The sequence below is a fragment of the Semicossyphus pulcher genome, unplaced genomic scaffold (genome assembly GCF_022749685.1).
Source record: "Semicossyphus pulcher isolate SPU_LCO1_2020_fin unplaced genomic scaffold, fSemPul1.0.p SCAF_13, whole genome shotgun sequence".
NCBI classification, from domain to species: Eukaryota; Metazoa; Chordata; class Actinopteri; order Labriformes; family Labridae; genus Semicossyphus; species Semicossyphus pulcher.
Genome location: NW_027211637.1, coordinates 9703345 through 9721914, shown reverse-complemented (window position 1 = coordinate 9721914; position 18570 = coordinate 9703345). Strand labels below are relative to the sequence as shown.

Sequence of the window (18570 nt, the reverse complement as noted above, 5' to 3'; positions counted from 1 at the left end):
TTAATTGCTTATGAAATCACTTACTAGATTGATAATTGATGAATCGGTTTGAGTTCTAAATGAAAAAGAAGTTAAAATGTTGTTTTAATGTGAATATGATCTGGTATATTTACTCCTCTCTAACAGTAAACTGAATATATTTGGGTTGTGGACAAATGAGGAAATCGTCTCCGGCTGTGGGAAACACAGACTGACATGTGTTGTCACATTTTCTGGCCTCAAGAATTTACTTATTTATTTATGGGTTACCCAGTTATACAGTAAGCCAGCCAAACAGTGAGCAGCTGCACTAACTCGTATATATTGTGTTGTACAAACCCCTATTCCAAATGTGAATAAAAACAGTGATTTTCAACCTATATGCAATTCAATACAGCACAAATACACAATATTTAATGTTCAAACTGATCAACTTCATTGGTTTTTTTTTTAAATATACACACATTCTGAATTTGATGCCTGCAGGCAGGGGTTTGTACAACAATGCCCATCAACACACATATATGTTTTAGCAATGTCAAGTGGCAACAACACTAACTGCGAGAGACTGATAACCAAATAATTTAACTCCTCGTTTTTTACATTTCAGCTTATCTGAACCATTCTGATACAAAAAGTTGGCTTATGCCTCCTTAGAAATAGTGACCTCAGATCTGTGCAACATGAATGGTTTGTTGAATTGGGACTTGGTAACGCAATCCCCCTGAAGCCACCAGTACTCAGAATAAAACAATTAGCTTGAAGCATGCAACTCGTAAGCCTTATTTTAGACCTCTGAGTTATATCCTCCATCTGTGTTTATAGATTTGTAAAAGTCTTGTGAGTTGCCTGAAGGCTATAGGCCAGTTGCTGAAACCATTGGCCAATAAGAGTTAGATGGCAGGATCTTTCTTCCTTGGTTGCTAGCTACTTATCAAAAGAGCTGCAACAGTTTGTTAATGTTAACACTGACCACAGCCTTTGACTTACCTTAAACCTTAAACCCTAAATCTAATGAACCCTTAAGCATTGAGGTCTCTGATTAGAATATGCTATTTTTTGTAACAGTTGTTTGCTATGGTACATGGAAAGCACCAACAAATGATGTGGTCTGTTGTTGTGGAAGGTAATAATCACATTGTATTTTGTCCTTTAATTTACAGGCGTTGTTGGTGCAGATTTTTGTAAATCTATTGATAAGTTCAAGCAAGATCCACAGTATATTTCAACATTATGTGTGTATTAAAACACAAAGAAGAACAAAATGTGCTCATAGCTTTATATGGATTGATGTGAAAAAAAAGGTAATTGATTAACTCTGTGTGCTTAACTTCGATCCGTACATCAATATTTGAAACAAGTAAACTGCATTTATTAATGGGATGTTTTACCACTGCAGGTTTATGTGTCTGCACCTCCCCTCCTCCATATACCTCTTCTCCCTCTCCTCATTTCCTCAATTCTTTAAGGTCCTCCTCTTCAGAACTCCTTTGTAAGTGTTTGACTCCTAATAAATGCTGTATTGTTCTTCTATGTTACAGGGAAACGTGAAGGAATTTAACACCATTGAAGCTTTGGTTTTACCCAGCAACAGAGCTATAGGGTGTAATTAGTATTCAGTCCGGGTGCTGCAGAGCAGGGTTAAAACATGCATGCGTGTGTGTGTGTGTGTGTGTGTGTGTGTGTGTGTGTGTGTGTGTGTGTGTGTGTGTGTGTGTGCGTGTATGTGTTAAAGAGAGCGTGCTTGTGTATGACAGAGACAGTATGGAATATGGAGAGTATAGGAAAGTATAGGAAAGCTCCAGTAGCATAAAGAAGGATGGTTTCTTGGTATTTCCTTTCCTCACACACAAAAATAGACAACTTATAACACACACACACACACACACACACATGCCAGAGGCTAAAACAGTGATATCATTCAACAAGTGGCAGTTAGTCTTCAAACAGATCTCTTTCTTGTGCTCTGTGTTTTGGATGTGTATTTGAATGCATTCAACAACCACATTCTTGTTCCTCCTGTTATCCAGCCTGCACACACGCAGAAATACATACTCACTTGCGCGTGTGCGCACACACACACACACACACACACACACACACACACACACACACACACACACACTGTTGTGTTGCCATAACGGTTATCTCTCTCCAACGACTTCCCTCCCTCTAGATTTTTCTAGATTTAGAAGAGGTTTAACATGCAGCCAGTAGAGTACGTGTGTGTGTGTGCTTGTATTTATCTTAGTGAGGATCAAATTCAGTTTCCAACTTAATAAAATTAAATTCTGTCCCACCCTCCTCAAAATGCTGTATTAGAATTAAGGTTAGAGATAGGTTGAAGCTGCTTGTGCTGAGCAAGGATAAACATAAAGGATTTCTCTGTCCAACAAGGCATGCTTATAGACAAGCATTTTGCCTAAAATGTCAGAGCTTTCCTGTTATGTTAAGTAGGTTTAACTTTATTCATGAAGAGAGTTATCCTCTAGATGTAATCTGTTCTGTTTAGGAGCAGTGGGCAGCAGAGTGCAGCACCTTGGGACAACTTCAGTCTTACCCATCAGCAATCACAGAAGTCCTAACACCCCCGGTTAAACATTAATGTCCTGTTGGTGTGGGAGGAAACATGCACACTGGTGAAAGTCTTCAGTCAGCCCTTATGGGATCTGAGATCAGGACCTTCTTGAAATAAGGCAACAGTAAAAAAAAAATGCTGTATATTAATTTATTACACCACTCTTGACCACTTCAAAAACTCAAACTCAGCAGTCAAGTTCTTTATTTGAAAGTGTTATTTATGGCTTACAGCATTTGGATTATATTTACAGATGCTTTTTCACTTTGGGTTTTATGTCTATCTATTTTAGTTTCCTGCAATGCTAGCCTCTTCTGTTGTCAGATAAAAAAAAAAAAGAAACTTAAGATTTATACTGATGAAAAATCTGACACAGACATTCATTCAACCTGTACTTTTATTTACCTCAGCACTCTAAGTGGCTCAGTCCTGCATGTTGTTAATTAAGTATCAGGCTGTGGCCTCATGTTGGGGAACGATGACTCCACTGAAACTATAAAGCAAGGTCAACCTTGGAGGCTACTATATTGTTTTTTGATGAGCTTTAAAATGTGCTTACAAAGTGTGGCTCCCTGAAGAATTATTGGCAGATTTAGCTGAACTCTTAACTTTATCACAGAGGTGAGTACTGCAGAATCAGCTGTTATGTAGCTTGACAGACAGATAAGGAGGGCTTTTGAACTTTAATTGTCACACCAATAGTTCCAGAATAAACAAAATCAGAATAAACAGCAGATTTGTCACCATCTGGTTTCATTACAAAATGGACATGTTTAAATGTGCTTTCTATTGCAACACATACTGTTCAATCAATAAAAATAACAGAGTACAAATAATCAGAGTATTAAAAACTTCTGTGCAAACCAGACCATCGGCGACAAGATTGATTATTGAAAATCGACACAAACCGAAAGTTCACAGGAGCTTAGTTAAACCGATGGCAGTAACATCATATTTTATGACCTTTTGTTTTGCAGGTACAGTCTTTACCTGCCAAGTATCAAAATATAGCCATCAAGTTCCAAGTTTCCACTTCTGCTTCTGTTACTTCCATTCTGTATTTGAGAATAAGGAAGTCCATTTTTGTTTCTTTTTTTTCTTCGATTTCCAAAAAACGTATTTTTATATTCCATCAGATTAGCGCTGGTGTTCATGTCTGACTGCTGTCATCATTTCATAACAAGACATAGCTTTGCAGCTGTGGAAACCATGCATGCTACTTCCTACTTATCTTACACACTTCAATGCTATTAGCAGCTACAATCCACAATTGCATTACTCATTAAATGTGCTCTCTTGCTCACAATTTATTTTGTCGCAGATTTCACCCAGGTCTGCTCAAAAGAAAGACTAGGATTTTGTTGGAGGTAACTCTGAGGTAACACTGGTGACGATGTTTACTGTGAGGCTGTTGACCTTTTTGACAAACATGAAAAGGATGTTACATCACATGTAATCTGCTCTGAGACTATTTATAAAACCATTATGTGTGAACGCGTTAGAGAGAAAGAGCCACTAACGTGCCAGTGGTTCCTGTACGGGCTGTGATCCAGCTATCTTTGGATAAAGGGAGAGAGAGAGAGAGAGAGCGAGAGAGCAAAGTGACAAAGGGTGAAGGAGTGATGAATTCCCACTATCCTTGGCATGTCATTTGGCAGTTGTAAACGTGTAATCTCACCTCCAATATCACCAACCATCATCCCATCTGTCAATGCGTCCTCCCATGCATACATACAGGCTTATACCGGCCTGTGTAGATGCAGTACTTGATATCATGGTAGTGGTATTAGTGGCTTCAGAGAGCATGCAAATCCCCCACCAGCCAAGTTTAACACTACGTTTGCCAGCCCGGCTGACTAGGTAGTTACCTTTGCATTATTTTCAAGACAAGAGGTTGACTACATTATTTTGTAGGGTTTCAGCTTACACTTGTTGTGGACTGGAACATGCACGGTGCGGGAGCCAAGTTGCTAGAATAACAGAGTTTAGTGTAACAATAGCACCTTTGTCCTGCTCTTCATTTGGTTTGGGGAAGTTTACACTCCAGTAACTCCATCCAGACTTGTGTCAGATAGTGTTATGTTCCATCAGTTGTTCTGTATCATCTTCTCTTGTGAAAGTGAAACATACTCTTTGAAAACATGAAAAAACACAAGTCTAACCACTGTGTTCTTCTGCCAAAGCAAGTTGTTCTATAGGAAACCTTTAGAAGGTACAAGGGTTTTGCTAACATGAATAATATTAAATAACATTTCTATATATAATACTTTACTTTAGCTAATAAGGGGGCTAACTGGGTCTCGCAAATGTCCTACATGTTTGGCAGGGCTGTAAAAGAGCAATGGGCACTATAGTGGTAGATATAATGAGTGCATCAGAATCAGAAGAATTAATACTAATTTGTTCCTGTAGTGCATGACACAAGAGGAGTGGGGGATGGGAGGCAGGTGTGTGTATCTACGTGTATGAGAGAGACAGAGAAACGGATGCAAGAGGAATACTCCACTAGAGCTGATAGAGTACAACAACTAAACTGAAACACACACACTCAATGACTGCATATAACATAACATATGGTGATGAAGCTGGGAGCTGGCCCCGCTCAGATAAATGTTCCGGATACTGCTGCTTCCCTGCTCTAATCTAATGATTATGTGTGTGTGTGTGTGTGTGTGTGTGTGTGTGTGTGTTGGGGGTATGTATGTGCTCTGGTGCTTCTATCATTGTGAGGACCAGGGTTGAGCTCGAGACCTTGAGAGTGGGGACATTTTTTGCAAAGTGAGGACATCATATCCAAGCCCCACTTTGCCCTTTTTATTATTAAAACTTGTGGTTATACATTAGCTTATGAAGGTTGGGCCTACATACTGGGGAATGTTATATCTCAATTAAGACCTCACAACTATAGAGTATATAGTAATATATCTGGGAGATAGCAAGTGAGGAAGTAGCCTCTTAAACCTGTGATGAAGCCCATTATATCATACACAGGAAGCACAAACAAAAACACTTACACGCACTCCAGTCTGCATCATAGCAACAAATAATGTATCTTTAGTAATGAGGTTGGATGATCATGTGAGACAGTGATACAGAGAATAAATGAAAAAAAATAGTGAGAAAGAAAGATGATATAATAGAAATAATAGTTAAGATAGTGAGTTGGACAAAACTAACAAGGGCTAAAAGGAAACAGTTGGGTCTTATAAACAGTAAACTACGCCCAATGATTAGATTAACATCATATGAATGTTGACATTACCAGTGGACTCTACTCTCGTGCTTTGCGTAGCAAAAAAATAACACATAGCACCGTAAAGCTGTCATGTTTAACAGTGACTGCTGTAGTGGTCTCAGGCCTCTCCTTATTTGGTCAACCACACTGAAGTCTCCAAGCTCCACATTGCTCCCAATCTCCATGTTAAGCTATGCTAAACACATCCTTGACCAGCCTTTACACTGAAGGCACAGGGATGAAATTAAAATCTTGCTTCTCGATACTCCTTTAAAGGATCTGATTACTGAAATCCACCAAACATATTTTACACATATTACATATTCTAGTTGAGATCATAAGTGTCAGATAATTTATAGCCGGCCCTTCAAGAGCAGCAAAACTTTAAAAAAAGAATGGTGAAGTATAACTGCTGTGTTGACAGCATGAGAATCCTAACAACTACTTCCTGTGTGTGCGTCTGCCTGTCCAGATGTCTGTAGCCTGTGGGAATGAGAGCAGTGTGTGAGTAGGACAGGATATGATGTCACATATCCTCATGGAGATTCTGACAGCCTTACCCCTTTTAAAACCCAACAATATACACCCACACACACAAAGTCACATGCATGTCGACACACACATAGAAATCTACAAAAAGATATCTACAACAAAACAAATAAGAGCATGTGATGTACATAAGGAGATGCATTTGTCCCAAAATATTCATGTGACAAACATTTATACAATCATACAGTTCTCATTCTATCCTTTCACCATCTGTTTTTTTCACTCCCATCAGCCCCCATATTCTCCCTAGAGGACCACTAAAGGTCAAGTAAACAGAATGACAGTTTGGGAAAGAGGAGCAGAATGAAGGACTGACATAGTTTGTGTGAGCGAAAATAGGGTGTGAGTGAGTTCATGTGCATCTCCCAGTTTAAATCCATGTGTGTGTCTTGCCAGTTTGAGTCTATTTGCATGTGAGTGAGTCATCAAATCCGGGCCTGAACAGTAGTTAAGCCAATTTGTTTTGTAAAGCAGCTCAGTGCAGCAGAGCTCAGCAAGTCAAGGTCAAGTTGGATCCTGTAGTACAACTGTAGTTCAACAGTCCAACAGTGAGAAACACCTCAGAAACATCATGTAATGGTATCACATTCTTCTTATCTAACAAGGCCATTCATTACTAAATTTAAATATTTTACCAAATGTATTCTCCCCACTTTTTATTACATGAATATGTAAATTGCAGGAGGGGGTCATTTATTGTAAAGTCCTGCTCTTACAGGAGGAAATTAATGTAGAAATTAATTTTATGTCATCATAAAAACTTGTGGGGCCAATTCAGTACGTATACTGTATATCTATACATAATGGCAAAACCTGGAAAAGATTAGTATTACAATAATAAAAACTTAATTCTGTGCATCTTTGCATCCTGTTTTGCTGCAGTCCTTCACAGTTATCACACCTAAAGGGCTTAAGTCAGTGGTAACTAAATACAATATGTGTTAAGTTTTAAGGTTGTATTAATACAATACAACCTTTACACAAATGCATTTCTATTTTTAACCACATAACACAGGTTGTCCATGACTTGTGAGCACTGCTGGAGAAACAAATTGGTTTGTGAGAAGCCTCAGAAGTTGGACACTGCTGGCTAGTTATCTTCATGTTTTTTCATGTTCATGTCTTTCGTCTGCATAGCAATAATGTGGGTTAGCTTAAGATTCTGTCAGCATGCTATATTAGCGTAATTTGTTGGTCATTTTGTCATGTTAGTTGCTGTTTGGTAATTTGATCGCTCAGGCAGCTGCTTAGCATAATGCTTCTATGAAGTTAGCATGCAAGCTAGCTAAATGTGATTTGGGGATGACATAGATGTATGCTTTTTTGCCTTTTAGGTGAAGTAGCTGAGAATAATTGTTTGGCTGTTTGTGGGTTTGTAGCTCGATATATGGTTATCTGTTTGTTAGCTAACATGCTATCAAGTGATAATGTGTAGACAGCAGTGAATATACTGTAGCTTCCTATGGGTGCAGTGAAAGGGATGGGGTCTGCTTTGTATTGCTGGAACATACTGAGGGGTTTCCTGTGTCGGGGCCGAACTCAATCAGTTAAACTCACATTTAGCAACACAAAATATATTATGTTTGAGACAGATGGAGGAATTTCATGTCCTTAATGCTAAGCTGGAAACTTTCCCAAAAATCAGGAATCCAGAGCTTTTAAAGCTTCTGCTTCCAGTATTCATGCTAGAGGTAGCACTGAACTGTTAATAGCCAGTATCTTTTTTTTTCCTGCTTAAGTTATTTTCCAGATGAATAAGTGATGAGTCACAGCAGCAGGGGTGAGTGTCTGTTTTTATAAAGCTAATGATAAAGCCATCAGTGTAAACAGAGGAGTGACTGTGAGAGGCTTGCAAAAGAGAAGCTTAACATGGAATTAATGCATGCATGCACACACACGTCTGCAGACACACACACACAAGCAGCATGGTGTAACCTGACCTGCCATCTGAGTCTTTGGCCCCGGTGGCAATAAGACACAATCAGCCATGTGTTGTGGGAGACGTTTGTCTTCCTGCAGTGTATGTTTTTTCAGGATCATGTGTTGACGATTCCTGTTTGCTGCAGCTAACAGATGCAGAATCTACTCATTTTTTTCTTTTTCTTTGTCTTTCTATTTTCTCCACCTCAGTCTAGCTAAATGCTTCCCTTGGTTTTTCTTGATTTATGTTACTTTCTGGTTTTGTTTTACATCTTTTATGTAAGTGTTTTTTTCTTTTTTTCATCCCCGCCTCATCCTCCCTCTATGATTGGCTGATTTAAATTTTCGAACAGTGACCAATCCCCCTCCGTCCTTACAGACTCAACACACCCCCACCCTCAGTGACACAGGATGTACGCTTATCCTTTTCCCTTTTCCCTTCCTTCCTTCCTTCTTTCAAAACAACCAGATGGTGAGACAGGCGCAGAGAGACAGACAGCAACAGCCGGCAGAAACTCTGGAAAGTGACATCAGAGTCTCACTCTCCCACACGCTCTTTCTCTCTTACAGGGTATAAAGGCCCCATTGTATCCTCTATCACATGGAAAATGTTGGAGGAACGTTGTGAATTCGACGGAGTGTATCCATAGTCCAGGGTCAGCATGACAGAAAACAGCCACAGAAGCTTCACCCTGCACGTAGTGTTTGTGTATATCTGGCCTTTACCAGAGATTCCTGATGTGACTGGGATAGCTGGTGTGTATGCAAACTGTGAAGGGCCCCTGTAAAAGAGAGTGTTCTCTATATGTACATTAACTGTAACTCTGTGTGTTTTTGTGCGTGTGCAGTTGGAATGACTGATACGATCTGTGTGTGTTAACATACATGTTTGAGGTCAATGAGACCAGTCTTTGAGACTGGAGTTCAGAGACAATTAGTGTGCATTCATTTTAAACAGGGGAGTTCCATAACAAATTAGAGGAAGCCTGACCTCACCATGCTCTCGTGACTTCTTCAGTGTGAAGAAAGTAGGTCATAAGAACGGTCTCGAAATACGCTACCAGACAAACCAAAACGCAGCATGTGTGTCGGAATGACCAGGCATATTTAAGGTTCATAAATCTTGGACAAAAGTGATTAGCTTTTGATCTGGTAATAGTTTTAAACTTTAATCTGGGCATGTCACGTTAAAAGATGTAGGACGGATCTTTCTTTTCAGATATCCACTAAGTTAGCTTGCTAGAAATGTTATAAGGCAGTGAGCGCAAAGTCCACAATGATTTTCCACAAACTGATTTTTGATTCCTGGAGAACAAAGACTTTTTGCTGAAGCTAAATTAGCTTTAATGCAAACAAAGTGTTTAGAGGAGCAGAGTGTGTAAATAAACAACAATGAATCAGATATCTCACTGTCTTCTATCCCATATAGCCATTTCAATCAGTGTCTCTCATGCACACTTACTTTGACGTCTTGCTCCAGCGTTCGTATCAGCTCACCATCTACCTGCCCAGTTTGGGCCACGCGGAGAGAGCGTCGCTCTGCCTTCCTCAGACGGTACTGCAGGATGCGGCAGGTCTTATTTGCCTAAAAAAAGCAGTTTGAGAAGATGATGTTATGGGACATCCATCTATGCCATCTTTGCACAGATTCTATGTGTTTTCACTTAATCACTTGGTCATCCCAGAGTTGTACCTGCTCCAGCTGTTGCCGTAGTTCCTGCAGCTGGTAGACGTCTTCCTCCATGTACATGTCCCTCATCTCCAGCATCTCAGACCTCAGCTCCTCCATCTCATCCTGGAGACAGTGAAGAAGAGAGAGAGCGTATTAGTCCATCTTTAATTTTAACATCAAATATCAACCAGCAGAGGAAGAGTTGTTATGTATTGTAGAGTCGTGGATCATAGCATCTTTTACTGTAACTCATAGTGCAGACAGCATTGTGTGCACATGTGTGGGGTCATAAAGGGAAGCCTTTAATCTTTAAGAGGAGTCATTAAAGCTTCAGCATCCTTGTCATAAATGCAAGACAATCTTCATCGAACATCATCTTCCATAAAGACTGTAACATCGTAATCGAATCTATCACTCAGTGCTTGCTGTCATTAGCCACCACTTCTTTCGTCTTCATCATCCTCATTATCAGTATCACCATTACAACAATTAGTGTCTTCTTAAAATGAACTGTAATGTAATATTCTCTCATGTCAGATAAAAGGGGTCATCAGAAATAGAGATCTACATGCAGAATGGGGAACTGAGTAATGCATTAAGATACTGTATTGATTCTCCTATCTCTCCCATTACCAAGGAGCAAATGCAGAGGTCAACGGTCAAATGAGGAGACTCTTAACAGTTCCTACAGGGAATTTGAGTGCAAAGGAAAGCAAATTCCTATACGATTAAAAGTATACCTGAACTTAAAGTTTTCAGAAACTATGAAAAGATTTAAATACCACTCAAAAGTAATTCAGTCCATGTGCGATATCTGCATGATTCATTTCAGCCTGAGAGCATGATTTACATCATCCCTCTGAAAATTACTTAAGGTGCAGCTCTTGTCTGAGTGTGTGTGCCTGCACTGAAGTGAACCACACCCCACATGAAGCAATCTGGGTCGCTTGGCTTCATGGGACAGCGAGTCGGGTGTTACACAATGTGATTCCGAAAGTGTGTAATGTGCGTACCGCCTAAAGTGTGTGTGTATGATGTAAAAGAATAATAAGCAAAAGGAGTATGTGCATCTGTAGTAGTAGTAGTAGTAGTAGTGCTGTCAGAATTTGCTACAGTACTGAATGTGGGTCAGCATCTGCAGAGCTAGAAGTGTAGCAACAATGAGCTCTGGGAATAAGTGCGTGCGTGTGTGGAAAAACAGCATGAAAGAGTGAGGGAGTAAAGGAGTAAGGGTGGGTCTGTGCTGCTACTACATACAACAATGTGTTAACAAATTGTGCACAATTTATTCACTATTAAGGTAATGTATGTGGTGTGGCATGCAACAAAATGTGTGTGAGAATTTGTGTGTGTGTGTGTGTGTGTGTGTGTTTGTAATCTGGTGAAAGAGATAGGTTGATCAAGCTAAAATGGACTGCAGCAATGAGTCTGCACGACACTGACCGCTGTGCTACATATGTGCAATACAGAGGAAAGAGGGGGAGCGAAGGGAACGAAATTAGTAAAATGGATAGAAGGAAATTAAAGAAGGGATGAGAAAAGAAAGAAACTGAAAAGAAAAGAAAAAGGAAAGGAAACAACCAAAGGGATGGTAAATGAAGACATGAAGACAAAGAGGAGGAGAGGAGAGAAAGAAAGAAAGGGGAAAAGAAAAGAAAAAAAGAAATAGAAAGACCAACAGGGAAACAGTAATGGATAGAATGGGGGGGAAAGGGAATGGAACTTAAGGAAGCAGATAGTGGAAAAGATGGACAAAACATGGATGGGAAAAACAGAGCATGAAAGAAATGTAGACAGTGAGGGAGATAAAACACGAGAGTGGGGAGTGAGAATGTGAGGACACGAAACGAGGGAATCACAAGTTAATGTGGTAAGAGACAGAGAGAGAGAACACTGGTCCACTGACCTGCTTTTTCACAGCTAACTAAAGGAGATGATTTAGTTAGTTTCTGTAATGCGTGCAACCAGACAGTCAGGAGAGTGAATCCACCAATCAGATGTCGGTATTTAGTGAGCCAGACAGGTCAGTGTTAGAAATTAGAGCTCACGCACATCTGCTGTGATAACAGTTCCTGATGTGAGCCTGTCTGGCCTGTTATGGTTTTAGAAACCAAACCACAGAGTCCCGTCATAGATTCAGACTTTATTCTACATTTTTTTGTTACTTAAGACGTTAGCTGACGCTGCAGTGATTGTTATTAATTTGTTTTTGTACTGGCTGTAGAATATGCAACAAGCTTTTCTACAACTGTTAAAGAGAAAGAAGGAAACACCCGTTTTACATGTGTACAGTGTTTTAATTAGTCTAATGTAAACATGCTTTGATGCATTTATCGTGGGTCATCTGATAAAAGTACTATACATTACAGTATGTTTCAGTTGTGTGCATCTTTTTTTGCCTGAAAGTAATTTTTTCTTGCTAATATAGGCTAACTAGCTTCTAGCTTTAGCACAGAGATATATGACTGGTATCTACCTTCTCATCTAGGCTAAATCTTGGCAGGTGAGCATTAATTTACATTAATGCCATGTTAAAGGAGTGTCCGACAAAATTGCGGAAATGATCCCTATGAAGATCATACTGTTTTTAAAGAGTAAGATCCTTTTTGTGTAACCAGAAACAGAATTCCGCTCAAGGAGAAGTCTCGCTCTGAAATCTCACAGGCGGTGAGATGTTACCTGAACAGGACGGTGGGACTTCTACGAGTTCTTCGTCCAAATACTCCGGCTCAAATAAATAGGGACGGCCATCGAATTGAAATGCCTCATCTTCATCAAGAAATCAGGTAAGTATTCAGCCATGGCTCTTGAAATATATTCTTGCTGGCAGTCCTATACGTATACAAATCCTCTCTCCAACTCTAACTCATGTTCCAGTAATACCTCACCAGCCGCGGGAATTCAGAGCGAGACTTCTGTTTCTGGTGACACAAAAAGGATCTTATTCTTTTAAAAAAGGACGATCTTTGTAGGGATAATTTCCATACTGTTTTCGGACACCTGGAGTAACAATCTAAGCCTGTAAGTGGCAAAAACAAGTACTTTTAGTGGACGTACTTTGATCGGGTGCAATTGCCCCAGGGGATTATGTCACAGCCATTGTGGCCGTATCGCAGCTACATCTACTTGTACGTTTCCAAAAGTTTTAGTTCCTATGACTCGACATGACTCGACACCCAAATTTGTCAGAAAAAGGGCCCAGGTTTAAAGATACTGAACTTCTCCTATAAGTGATGGGTAAAACTTAACTGAACTGTGTATCTGAACCACGACAGGAATTCCTTAGAAAGTAAAATATTGATAATTTTGAAGAATAGTAGCAAGTAGGATAAACAGTCATCTGTATTGGCACAGCATGTACACATGCTAAACTGCTAAAACTGTAGTCACAGGATACATTCCGAAAAATTAAGACCAGAAAGCCCCGTCTCTGTGACTCTGTCAGGTTCAGCGGTAACATAAGGCCGGCAGTGAAAACCTACATCTTGTTTATCATGTCTGAACTCATGAAGACACGAACAATTACTTATTAATTGTTGGGCTTCCTGCTGAGTGAGAGCAATGTCAGCAAGGTGTGTAGGTGGTAGGAATGACTGAGAGCATTAGACACACAATCAATCAAACTGCTGATGGCATGTCATCAAAAATAAGTATGCTCTGGCTGTAGGAAGGTAAGATAACAAAGAAGATAAACATTGAGCAGACAGAAATATTGATTCATAATAATAGAGATTCCAACAGATGTCATGTATGTAAGAATGTTATGATGTAAGAATGCAGAATCAGCATACAGTAGTAAAATTACTACATGAGGCTAAAGCAGAAGAGAAAAAAGGATGAACATTAGGGGTGTACGTTGAGTTGAAGGTGTGACTTAGAAGCTGAACGTAGAAATAAATCATGCAAACGCACATGTTGTTTTTGATCTTTGGATTACTGAACAGGTGTTCCTCACAGCTGCAACAACAGACTCAGGCAGACTCACTTCACTGCCAGGCCCTCCCACGAGGCTTTGGGGTGGTCCAGTAAGGTAGCTCTCTTGCATGCTGTCCTATATAATGAGACAGCAGCTCTGTACTGCCATAAACACACACCAACATACACACAGCTGCAGATGTGCACCTATTGGAACCCTATTTACATCTGAAAATTAAGTGTTGATAGATGAAGAAAACCACAGACGTACTGGTGCCGTAGGACCGGATTCTGCATTTTTTCATTACACAGTAAAAACTTTTTCATAAAAAAAAAACTTGAGCTGTGAGAACCCTTCTGGGTCCACAAAGTATCAAAATTCTCCAAACCTGTTGCAGTGCTGTCCGCGAAAAGACGAGGGGGTCTTCCTGATTTGTGCTGTTGATCAATCACCCTCCCCAATCAATCCCTGACAATCATTGGCTTGTCTGGTAACGGCCAGTTAGTGCTTAGGGACACGCTCACGTAATCAATCCATGCCAGTAATCAATCGCTCTTGAGGCAGAATGGATCTGCTCGACTGGTGGATCTCCGTGTATTACATTTCACTGCCTGCAGGTGTAAGAGCTGAGAGATGCCTTTAGAATCAAAATCTGACTCTGGGTACTAGTGATGAGCCAGTGATGGTCTGGCTATTGTTTCGAGTGCTGATGTGTAAGCGTCAGTTTGAAAGACATATTTTCTGATTGTGTCCAATGACCCTTACACATAGGCAATCATTTGTGTTCAGAGTCCATTATCTGCTTCTTGCCAGGATTTAAAAGACAAAAAAGCGATATCTAAACAACCACAGGCTACATGTTAAACCAATGCTAATCAAATATTAGCAGAAAGGCAGAAAGAGACCAATTTCACTGCAGGCTACAGAGACTGACAGCCCCTCAGGCTATAAAACTATATCCCTACCTCCATCATGTGATCTGGTGGAAACACAACCGACTGGCCAAGGAGCCACTGTCTGTCCAAAATATAAGGCTATATTTATGATATCTTACTCTTTGCAGTATTTCACATTTCCTCTACATTGAACATGCAGATATTCCATATGAAATAGCTCTTCTGAGGCAACAAGGCAGCATGATTTGCAAATTTGCCACTGGGGAAGCAGACCCTCTTTTCATAACATTACCACTCACGTTGTGAGTAGCTTTGCATGGCATTCAAAGAGGTGTTTACACACTGAGCAACAAGACAGTACACAAAAACCATTATTCTGCCTGAGAGAGGATTTTACATCTTGTTCTAATGAAAAATGAAAGTAAAACATATAAGTGGTAATAATTAGGCTTTTGTTGTGCAAAACCCTTCCCATGGGATCAGAGTGTCTTGAGGCAGAGTGTAAAGTTGGGATGCATTGAGGTAGGCAATGTGGTATCTCAATTCACATATTTATAGCAAACACTAAAGAAAACACAATGGACTTACTTTGAGGTAATCATTCTCAGATCTCAGTTCTTCAATCTCCCTGACAAACTCCTCATGCATGCCGTCCATAAACTCCTCCGTGAGGTCTGAGAAAGCCAGGGATGTGCTGGCAGGCACCCTGCTGTCAAACGAGGTGACCGAGCGCTCCTCGCCAGGGGATATGCTCCCTTCCCCGGTCTCCACGCCCAGTGAGAGCCGGTCCTTCTCTGCAGTTGAGCAGGTCGTTCTGGTGGCGGCTTGTTGGCAGGCTCTGTCCGCCAACGCGCTATCCCTGAGCGGCTTGTCTCCATCAGTTCCACCGCCCCGGCTGCTCCTCGATTCGGCGTCGCTGCTAACAGCGTCCGTGGAGAGCTTGTTTTCCTCAGAGGCGCAGTCCGACAGCTCGGAGCTGCTGTCGGTAGGGGAGAGCTTCCCGGTGGTGCAGCCAGAGTCCTTGGATAAATCGTCGGATCCAATGCTAGCGTCCGACACCTTTCTCCGTCCCCCGGTGCTCTTTGCTGCCTTAGCCGCTGAGGACTTGGACAACGCGGCCGAAGAGAAGGAGGATTTGCCCGACGGTTTCCTCTCCGCTTTACCGTCCTTTCCAGAAAGGCTCCCCACGGGGCTCCGTCTGGAAATACGGCTACCCAGGTGGATAGCTCCCGGCTTCACGCTCAGAGTCGGGGTCCCAATCCCTCCGCGGATCTTCGTGAGCGACCACCCGGGCACATCTTTTGGTCTGGCCGGGGACGGAGCCCGGTTTATCTTCTTCTTCCCGCCCTGTGGCTGAGCAGGGAGCCTGGCAGAGAGCTCCGCGGCTTCAGGCTGCTGCTGCCCGGGCTCCGCGTGCTGCGGCTTCCCACTGTCCGAGCCCTCAGTCCCGCCTCCGCTTTCCATCTTCTGCCGGAGATGGAGTCTCCGTTCCTTGGGCGAGGCAAAGACGAGGTGAGTCGGGGAGTTATGGACATCAACCTCCTTTGTTTTTGTCATTCATTCCGTTTAGGCCAAAACAAGAAAAACAGAAATGAAACCTCCTATTTGCTGAAACAGGAGGAAGAAGTTGGAGTGTGAATAAACAACTGCAGAGCAACACAAAAGGAGGCGATCCTCGCTCCACAATAACAGCTCCTGTAGTGCAACAAGACGCAGAAGCAGGAAGCAGAGTCCAGAAATTGCAGAAAGCAAAATAAAATCCCGTTTTCCAATGTTTATGAAGTAAATATGTAAATTATTCCTCTTTGTTCCGACAGATCCTCCCCTCCTCTCTTCAGGAAAGCTGTCTCAATGACATGAACTCGCCGGTTCTTGCTCAGAGGTGAGAACAGAGAGGCAGTGTGCTGGATCTACCCTCTTCCTCTCTCTCCCCCTCTCCTCTCAGATAACGGGATGTCGCCCTAGAAGAGAGAGAGGAAGAATCTCATGTTTGTAGCTCTCTGTCGCCACCATAGTCTGATATAAGAAGGACACTTGGTGCAGGCTAAATACAACAATGAGTATTGATGCTCTGGGAGGTGCAGCAGGATTCACTATAGCTTGCAGCATTGCTTGAAAGCCAAAGCTGTACATTTAATATGGGATATGGTTATTTGAATTCAAAGCAAACTCAAGTTTAGGCGCATGTGAGTGTTTTGAAGCGCAATAATGTGTGCCAGCCAGAACCCACTCCCACAAAATCACCCCTCTTCAGCACCAGCACATTTGTTATTTGATAAAGCATTCAAAAAGTATATACTGCAAACTATTTGTGCAATTGCTGCATGAATGCAAACAACAATAACAACAAAAAACAATTAAGAAATGCACAATACGGTTTACACAGAAAATAAGATAATCCCATCACATTAACCCTTTATTTGGTTTCGCTCATTGTTACATTATGATAACCCAGAAAAAGAGTCTTCTTCTCAGCACAAGTGCATGCTGTAATATTCTGTATCCTGACACTTACAGGGGAAAACATGCCGAAAAAATCCTTTGATAACATCTTACTTACATAGCCCCTGGAAAGTCAATCATAGGATACCACCAAATTTTACTGGCTGGAGGCTTATGGTTTAGACTACAGTCTAAAATAGACAAAAATCGGCAAAAGAAAAGCCCAGGTACATCACTCAAATATAAATCTAATGAATAACATATTTGTTAAATGTTATTATTGCCAATTCAAGACAATTTAAGTATGGGATGTAAAGATTATTTGTTATTATTTTCAATCAAATATCTTAGATAACTTAATTTTTAATTCAAGAGGTTACCATAATGAGTGTATCTGTACACAGACATGACTACAGCCATTCCCATCATGATTAATTCAACTCCTCTCTGTTGTGGGAGGCTGGAGCATCACCTGACTCCATCTCCATTTGGGACACCATGTGCACAGGGTAACACTGTACAGTAAGTCTCATGTTACTAATCTCTCTCTCTCTGTCTCTCTCTCTCGTTCTCTGTCTCTCGCTCTGTCTCTCTCTCTCTCTCTCTCTCTCTCTCTCTTTCTCGAGAAAATAAGAAAAAAGAAAGAAAAAAAACAAACAATCCTCAGATGACACATAGATGCACATAAAATCCAGTTAAAACTCAACCTATTGCACTCACCATACTCTATTAATGTGTTTGTGTGACAAAATAATGCCTAACCCTGTAACCACCTGTCTGTAGAACTAATAGACAACAAATAGAGTTGTGGAAATCTATTTGTAGTGTACAGACTAAATGTGTCTGGCTGAAGTATCAGGAATGTGTCTAAAATGGTAATATCAGTCTGGAAATCTCTAGTGCAATACTGTACAATCATTTAAATAATCCATCCATCCATCTATCCATTATCTATACCACTTATCCTGGTCATGGTCCCGGGGGGCTGGAGCCTATCCCAGCTGTCATTGGGTGAGAGGCGAGGTGCACCCTTGACTGATCGCCAGTCAATCACAGGGCTGACACACAGAGACAGACAACCTTTCACGCTCACATTCTCACCTACGGGCAATTAAGAGTCACCAATGAACCTAACGAGCATGTCTTTGGACTGTGGGAGGAAGCCGGAGTACCCGGAGGGAACCCACACAGGCACAGGGAGAACATGCAAACTACACACAAAAAGTTCCCCATGGCCGAAACGGGATTCAGATGAGGGACCTTCTAGCTGTGAGGCGACAGTAAATTCAATTCATTATTTGAAATATTTTCTATTATGAGGATTCACCATTCTTCACTTCAGGATTTAATATTTACTAGTAACCTGCTATCACTCAACATGAT

The 18570-nt window shown here is 41.1% G+C and overlaps 1 protein-coding gene across 1 annotated transcript in view; it reads right to left on the bottom strand.

The window, feature by feature from the left end:
* The window catches only part of mtcl2 (microtubule crosslinking factor 2), a 104840-nt gene extending 88236 nt beyond the window's left edge, over window positions 1–16604 (bottom strand). Inside the window, exons 1-3 of the mRNA XM_069659457.1 lie at window positions 15334–16604; window positions 9955–10056; window positions 9724–9846 (exon numbers count right to left, since the gene is read on the bottom strand). Coding sequence (XP_069515558.1) covers window positions 9724–9846; window positions 9955–10056; window positions 15334–16302 — 1194 coding nt within the window. The 5' untranslated portion in view covers window positions 16303–16604. The remainder of the gene's footprint in view (window positions 1–9723; window positions 9847–9954; window positions 10057–15333) is intronic.
* Window positions 16605–18570: the final 1966 nt, after the last annotated feature.